General features: G+C 37.9%; 1 protein-coding gene across 2 annotated transcripts in view; it reads right to left on the minus strand.

The window, feature by feature from the left end:
• Nucleotides 1-796: 796 nt before the first annotated feature.
• Nucleotides 797-8997, minus strand: part of LOC109486176 (calponin-3-like) — a 23986-nt gene continuing 15785 nt past the window's right edge. For both annotated transcript variants that reach the window (XM_019789887.1, XM_019789886.1), the window contains exons 2-5: nt 4709-4833; nt 3918-3984; nt 3569-3706; nt 797-2822 (exon numbers count right to left, since the gene is read on the minus strand). In XM_019789887.1, the coding sequence (XP_019645446.1) occupies nt 2640-2822; nt 3569-3706; nt 3918-3984; nt 4709-4833 (513 nt within the window). In that variant the 3' untranslated portion in view covers nt 797-2639. The remainder of the gene's footprint in view (nt 2823-3568; nt 3707-3917; nt 3985-4708; nt 4834-8997) is intronic.

An 8997-nucleotide genomic window follows, 5' to 3' on the forward strand; every position in this document is an offset into this window, starting at 1 on the left:
GTGATCATGAACTCCCACTGTCATAGCTCTATCTACTTACTGAAGTGATGACTGGTTTAGACATGTTGGTGTCAGTATTGTACATACCCTCATTGGAGAAGTGGTTGCTATTTTTGTGAATGTAACATTTTTGCAGTAAAAGTCTATGACTGAAAAGTAAATTGTAGTTCGTTGTCTTTTTTTACCACCAGATACAGAGCTACATTGTATTGTAGTAGGTGTGTGTGTTTGCGTGTTTGCTTGTCTGTGTGTTTAAGTATTTGAATGCAGTAGACTGGCAGGAAAGGAGGCGCAGATTTTGCAACCATAGATTGACAGGAAGGTCTTATTATATTAACGTATAGAGTGCTGCGTACCTAAAGCCACATTTAGGTTCAAGCCCAGAGGTTTAGGTTCAGTTCCGCACTCGCAAGTCTGGACCTAAACCCATGGCATATACATAATTGCATGTTGGCAACCTTGCAATGTTGTTTGGGCAAAACTGTGACCACATAACATGGAGGCCGACACTTGATGATGCCCGATGGCAAAGTTTTCTTCATTTTGCTGCACAGATTTTGCAATCATTGGGAGGTTTTAGGTGGTTTGTTTGCTTCCGGAATCGGTCCAGCGAACCGGCACACAGCACTAAACTTAGTGAGACATAGAACCTTGCAACACTAGAATATTACATGTAACTTTGAGAAATCTGGTTTTCAGGCCCTAAAATTTCATTGGCCACCTTTAAATATCCAACTAGTTTTCCCCACCCCAAGTTGTACTTAATTAATACAGTCAAACAAAAAACCAGGGTACATCAGATTCTGCTACATTTATTTACTATTTATGATTCATAACTATGGAATGTACGACATACAGCTGAGAAGACAGAAAGAATCATTATCATCCATGAAAACAATATATTGTTAATTATAATGTATTGTCAACATAAAAACAAGTATCACAGGAATAAAGTATCACATGGTTGGAATTACCATAGCTGGAAGAGCCTTAAAACATATTTTCTTGTTAAAAAAACAAGCGCATCAGACATCTTTGTTATATATACTTAGTCTAGTACATACTTTGGAATGTGTATAAATACTACCAGTTGTAGTAACATACTAGCAGGAGTAATTGCTTAAAAAAAATGGAATGCTCTTTTTTTTCTTACATCAGAAAATCTTTCAATCCTTAAACATTATAGAATAGATATACTTGAATTCTGTATGGCATTTTTAACGTAATGATAACAATCCCTTAGACCACAAAGTGAAAACTTTTGAAACCTATCCTACTTGATCCTGTAATGTATACCACACATGACAAGGCCACATACAAACATTCTATAATTCTCAAGGAATTTAGAGAATTAGTTTAAGTTTCAACTTGGTTTTAAAGGGGTGGCAGCACATGTAGATGTCAGGCCTCCTTTGTACAGTATTAGTTCTGTAAACAAAGTGTAACTCAAAATGAAGCATTGCATCTTTATAATTGTGAAAGGCACCAACTGACTATCATAGTGATACAATTAAAAACAGGCCAATCATACAATACCATCATACCAAAGTATATATATATCATGGTTTGGAATGGGCCAATCAAACACATTTTATCACCATTGTATGATTTTGAACCAGCCAATCACGTGGCACCATCTGGTCATCACCAAGATATGGTTTGGAACCAGCCAATCACGTCGCACCATTTCCTCATCACCATGATATGGTTTGGAATGAGCCAATCATATCGCACCATTTTGGTCATCCCCATGATATGGTTAGAAATCAGCCAATCCAAAATGTGATATGGTATTGTTAACAGGCACAGTATGACACCAAAGGCCAAATAATCATTGATAGATTATAGATATTTTCCCCCTCTAACTACTGGTAGCTAGGAAATTGTCCAAACATTGCAGTAACTTCATATTCGAGGTACAATTGCATTCTTCCAATACCCTTAACTTAACACCTGCAACAATGGAAAAGTCCATAGTGTTACCTGGATATGGGATATTGAGATTATATACCATGGAAATGTAAAGAAAAGCATTGCCACGTCACATTCTGGAATCAAGAAATATGTAAACTAAGGAAAGTCAATTATCAATTCATCAGGAATGTTTGCAGTATGTTATAAAAGATGATTGTTTTTAGGATGACACAATCAATCATTGAAAATCAACAGCAGTGTTTCTGATTAGAAAATAACGACATTTTGATATTAAAATTTGTTGAGGACAAGACCACTAACGGTTGTAGAAGGATACATCAAGAGCTACATAACTATACAATATTTCTTTATCAATTTATCTATGGTTAATCTGCCATTGAACAATTCACAACCTGTCTCTCACAGCAATGAAACATTTCTCTCTACTAATCTTCAGTTTAAATCTAAAAAGGAATGTCTGCTGATATGACAAATTTTGACAACTTAACATTGTAAAAATCAACCTAAAACGTTCTGCCATGTTACACCGTAATATCAGTTTAAATCTAAAAAGGAATGTCTGCTGATATGACAAATTTTGACAACTTAACATTGTAAAAATCAACCTAAAAACGTTCTGCCATGTTACAGCGTACTAGGAGTTGACAACGGGTCTCTCACGGGCGTTTCTATGAACAGGGTATGAGACTATTTCCACACGGGTGTCACAGATGTCGGTAGGTGCCCGGAGCTGTCATGCCGGATTGCGTCGCGCCCTTGTTGGAGCCGTACTGTAAACTGATCTCCATCTTGGACTGGTTCAGAACCTCCTCGCTAAAGTTTCTCTCGTTCTTGGCGGCTACTTTTACGCCGGGGTTGCTCTGGGTCACCACTCCTTTGGTTTTGGCCTACATGTGTGAGGGCAGAAACAAAGTTATACATGTATGAGGACAGAAAAAAGTTATACATGCTACTGTTATATTGTAAAACCTGCCAAGCTGTCCACCCAGAGGACCAAAGAAAAGTGGTCACCTTGGACAGGTAGTCTCCTTGAAGAGGGTCACCTCACAACATGACTGAGACATAAATGGTTCCAAGTCGAGATGTTTTAATGTCAAATGCTGTAAGCATCTTTAGTTCTGTAGTGATTGCATGTGGGGAGGGTGGCACATGGAACAATTTACGTCAAACAAAATACATCGTCCAGCAGTCAGGGCAAACTAGCTGGTTTTCTTCATGATTTCTCATTAGTTATCATCAACATGATCGAAAATGATGTGGTCAGGCTTGGGCAGGTATCGGGCCTTGAGTGAACCCAACTCAGGGCGGTCGCGTTGGCCAGGTGGTCACTTTGGCCAGGTTGCTTAATGGTTGCATCAATGGGGAAAATTTCGGGGCCAGGCCACCTTGGCCAGGTGGTCACCTTGGCAGGTTTGACAAATAATCCTTACCTTATTTTTTTTGCAACTTACGGTATATATTTGCTCAATCTTGTCACGTGATTATCACATCAATCACGTGACAAGAGAACTCCACGACGAGATCTTAATCAGGTTGAAGAAGAGACAGAGTACGTCTCGAAAGCTCCCCAGCATAGCTGAACCTTTGTTGTGTGTTGTGTAAGTATAAATATTTTGTCAAAAGTAATCCTTACCTGACTGGCCAGGGCGATAAGACAGTCCAGTACGGCGTTCATGCCCTTCCCTTCGTACAAGTCCACCGTCTGGAACAGGTCTGTCCGCTTCAGACCGTAACGCTCTGCTGCCTGCAGAAACTGACTGATGTTCTCCATCTACAACACAACAAATTCACTTGTAGAGAACACCACATTTGCGTAGGTTAGGCCACACCAATTTAATTTGTTGGTTCACAGATTCATCCACTTCATTTTTTTCTTATTTGCAAAGAAAAAAAAAACTAGTCTCTGAATTAATTCCAAAATGCTCATATTTGGGCTCACATTGAGAAACAAGCATTAGGAACAAAGTGAAAACTTGTCTTACCTGCATGAAAGGCACTTTACTGGTCTTGATCTTCTTAACGGAACCTGGCTCCAGCTTGTTGATCAGGCTGTAAAACATAATAGCATATATTCTTATGCTGAATGTAAAACAATTATGATAGTAACACAGAATAAAACTACAGCCACTTACTTGTATAGACAGCCCAATTTTTTACATAAACAGATATCAGACAAAGAAAGTCAAAGAAAAGTCAATATTATTTTTTTATCAAATTACCCTGTGTTGTCTTTCCTTGTTTGTATGGAAATTAATGCAAATATCTGCTGCAAAATGTAATCAGATCAATCACTGATTCAATTTTGGTGTCTGTTTCTAAAGTTGATAAGAATTGATGGTGGATAAATGCACTACAAAGTGATAATGTCATGCCAATGTAACAATGTTAGGCCACACCAATTTGATTTGTTGGTTCTTGGATTCACCTCAACAGTTCATGATTCAAAATCTGTTGCGAATTGATTCGAATTGAAAAACTAAATCAAATTATGTGGGAACATGAACACTCCATTTTAGTTCCGTATATACAATTTATTTTGAACCACCCCGCGAGAGTGGTATGTAATGTTTGCTTTCAAAGAAATTGTGGTACAGATACGAAATACAAGTTAAAATCGAGGTGTGAAACCGTTTCCAGCGTGGGTGCAAGTTTTGAATCACGGATGCAAAATATATTCCGAATCAATCGGTTCTTGGCCAAACCGCAACACATTTTGAATCATGAACGGGGTCTAAGGGAAAGATGAAATGAGAACAGAGAAAGGCAGACTTACTTGCAGAGTAGGGTGCCATCTTTCATGGCCTCCTGGAAGCCGGCATCAGGGAAGGGTTCACCCAGAATCTCCCCTATCCACAGCCGAACCTGACGCTCAAGGTCATGGTCGTACTTCGCAGCTTGCTGGAAAACAAAAAAAATTGATTTAGAACATTTACTGGTACAATAACGTGTGTATATGCAAATTTATCATTATATTTTATGCATATGTATCCTCCAAACTGTTTGCCAATATCGGTACAAGTGAGAGTCTCCTGTGTGTTTTTGGTATAAATGCGTTGATATTAAAGAACTGAGACAAATAAAAACTGCATGAAGAACAAGTTGGAGGTGGGAATTGACAAATCATTTTCATTAAGCAAAAATAACACACAAAATGTGGCATCCTAAGAAGGTAAACACAAACACTCATCGTTAGAATAATTAAACCATTTGCATGTGGACAATGTGATCCACAAGTGTGTGAACGTGTTTAGATGTCTACAAAAAATTAACAATTTGATAGAGGTAGGAAGGCTATATATTTGGATCAGTCTGTTTAGAATAAATGTCCAAATGTTGCTTTCTACTCAGAAATATCTTCCCACAACACATATTTGTGGTGTCATGGTTTGGGGAATATTTGGAGATACACAGTAACTAGTGCATGTCTGGGGATTGTTGTTGTTCACCACCGTGGTAGACCTGTCCTCCTCTGTGCATGACCACGGAACAGGAATGGGAACTCGACCAGGGAACGCCTGCTCTACCTTTGTTACACTGTATCTGCTTCATCTCACACCTTTTCAACCAGCCAACACTGGCCGGGACAGTTTGATCCCTGTTTGAAGAACTACGAAGGCCCTTTATGCCATCCATACATGATAGGTATGGAATGTATGTGGGATGGAATGACTGTCCTAGTATTCTTTTTGGAAAAGGTGGGACATTACGTCTTCCATGGTTTACAGAAGAGAAGTCAAACCCTTCAGACATAGTTTTAGACATAGTTATAGTTCTAGACAGCTACCTTTATCATGTAGACTTTAGTTATTTTATAAAATTTATACTCTATTTCATTGTTCTTTTATGTTTTGTAATTTGCAATTAGCCTCCGGGCACGTGCACAAATTTGCAATAAACTTTTCATTCTTAGACTGCATAGTACTAGCCTGGATGCCAGACCCAAAGCACACTGGACACAAAATATCTCAGTGTGCACTGAGATATTTGTGTCCAGTGTGCTATGGGTCTGGCACCCAGGCTACATAGTACTGGAACATAACATGTAACAACCTCCTGGCTACAATGTACGCTATCACTCCATTGTACTCGCTGAGTCAGTGTGTATGAAAACTTTAGAGAAATGCAAAATAAGAACATAAAAATGTTAAACTTGATTAAAATGATGTATATAACATTGGTTGATTGGGTCAAACTGCTGATTGCCATGCTATCATTGGTTGAACGAATACTAGTAATTCTCCTGACCTCCACATGCCACAGATGTGCAGAACTACTGTCTCTACTCAGAGATAACCATCACTGACACCCACCACACCTCCAAACAAATTCATATATAAACACAGGATTATATATTAACCAGAGTCACCAGCTACCAGATGTGCAAAAAGTAAACTGGCACCACTAGTATCTGAAATATATACCCCAAATGTAGGCAACCACAATTCAGTACATGGTTTTAACTTTCAGCCTGCTAAGGCCACACCAATTTAATTTGTTGGTTCTGGGATTTTTTCAGAAAAAAATATGAAGTGACAGGGCAAAAAAAAAATTAAAATAAAAACAGGTCTAATCATATTATAGCCCAAAATGCTTCGATAAGAGCCATGAAGTAAACATGAAAAGCTGGGTTAAAATTTAAACAATGAATCTTGAACTTTTAATCAAACCACTGCATTGATAGATGGAAAAACTGCAACAACTAGGAAGAAAAGGACTTTCCTCGGCTGTTGGGGGCAAAATATGAGCATTTTTGAGTTGATTCAGAACCAGAATCTTTTTTTTTATGCAAACCAGACAAAAATGAAGAGGCGTATCCGAGAACCAACAAATTAAATTGGTGTGGCCTAAGGTAGCCATTTGGAATAGAGTACTGTAAATTAGTACAGGAACAATTGACAGTGCAGCATAATGAACTACCATTGACAATGTGTGTTAAATTATCTCGATAATACTCTAAAAACAACATTGAATGAGTACAGAAATTGCAACATAAACACAAGGATTTATCAAAGAATATCAGAAGGGAGTGTAACATGTAGATTAAAATCTCTCAAACCTCACTAACCCAGGGGACTTTATGGTATGTTCCAAGGTCACATACCAAACATTCCTGGGTCACAGAACTGGTGATGCTTCAATAAGTTTCACATAATTAACTTAATTTGGGACAAAAGGCATCTACTAATGACTGTAACCTTTCAGATATTGATCAAATTTCTTTCCAAAAGAGTGCACACACCTTTCAAACTTTTACTTAGTCTCCTCAATTTTAGTAAGAAGATACTGAGCCTCACATATTTCAAATACTTCGTAATCAAATCAAACAAATTTCTTATGATATGTTTACCGAATCCTTGAATAAAATCTTGATCATTTAAAAGAGTAAACAATGCAAAAAAAATGCTTTTAAGTTGATAACAAAGTATCTTTCAGTTGTTGTAAATTGTATAAATATAATGTATGGAATATAATGTGGAAAATAATAAAATACATATTATTACTGTATTGTAATAAATATCCAATACAGTAAAAAGTTGTTAAAATTTTTTAAAAAGGACAAAAATTTACATACATCAATGTATATCTAGTGTCCCTTCTTCTAGAAGATTTGAGTAAAAGTTAAACACATGTTCCCATGCCCAGGAGTGAACAGTGTGTTTGTAGGTTACATTCCTGAGTTAGAATCCGTGGTAAACCCTCCGTACGGATTCCAGAGGTCTCCTTTCATCTAAACAAACTGGACTGGCAACACTGACATTGAAACCCCAGGACACCTTCTGGTTTGGGGCAGAAAGTTTTTGCATGACCATATTTGGTCGCAGAAATGGACTGATTGACAATGTTGTGTTCAGGTGTCGTGTAGCCCCCCTCCCACCCCACCAACCATATACAAAATCCCACATTCCTACTACATGTACGATCTATATTTGTTGTACATTTGTAGGGGGGGCCCTTTTTCCTAGAGCATAATCAGCCGTTTTAATTCTACGTAGAGCGTAGACAGACCGCTCTAATTCAACGTAGAGCATAATTGATGCATTTTGCGTAGAGCATAATCGCCGTTTTAAATTTAGGTAATGCGTTGTAGCCACTTGGAATTTATCGTAAAGCGTAATCGAGAGGTTTTCTGAATTCAGCGTAAATACGTAGCCAGCTCTAAAAATTTAGCGTATAGCGTTGTCGGGACACCCCATGCAGGCCCCCAGCTAGATCCACCCTCCCATATCGTCTATAGCACGTCAGCAGAACGTACTGCACCTGCGCAAAACCCAAAATGTATTGTGCATAGCACTTTGGTAGAACGTCTGATACAAGGTCGTATTCGAGCATATATAAGGTTAACATTCCGTCTGTAGTTTCCAAATGTTGTATCAGAAAAGATATCTTCTGCAACAGGCAAAATTCTGATGCAACACTACATTGTATAATAGTATGCTACAATAAGTATAGTTCCTTGGTGATTCTTCCAAACATCTACCTGTCCCTTCATCTAGTCTTGTGTTGATCTAATAATGTTGATTTTCAGAAAATGGTCACCAAATTATGTTAATTAGCTGGTATATCGGTGTGATTGTACCTCTAATTTCCAAAATTGCATCAAAATAATATGGGGTTGGCCAAGTTAATGACAGAAATCAAGTCTTGTATATACCATGTTATTATCCACAACAAGCAAAGATTTGTACACATGTGTCGGTTTCTATGGCAAAGATTTTAAAGGAAAAAAACATGAAAGATGCTCCTTGCACTGTTTTAATTTGTCTGTAAAAAAAGTTTCGTAAATTCACTGATATGTTCGACATTAAAACTGTACATATACGTATGTATATGTAGGCAATGTTATTTTTTACCTGCCCAGTGCCCAACATTTATATCTCTTACTTACACTTACAGTGTACATCAATGTACAATAAAGGTCTTCATTCATTCATCAATATGATGTCAAGTGAGCAACAACAGGCAGTATTGGGCTATTCCAAAAAATAAAGGAGAATGGGGGGCGGAAGAGGTTGGACTGGACAGGGGGGTTGGGTCAAATACCTGGACTGGACAGGGGGGTTG

Source organism: Branchiostoma belcheri, unplaced genomic scaffold (genome assembly GCF_001625305.1).
Source record: "Branchiostoma belcheri isolate BF01 breed outbred unplaced genomic scaffold, Haploidv18h27 scaffold8, whole genome shotgun sequence".
NCBI classification, from domain to species: Eukaryota; Metazoa; Chordata; class Leptocardii; order Amphioxiformes; family Branchiostomatidae; genus Branchiostoma; species Branchiostoma belcheri.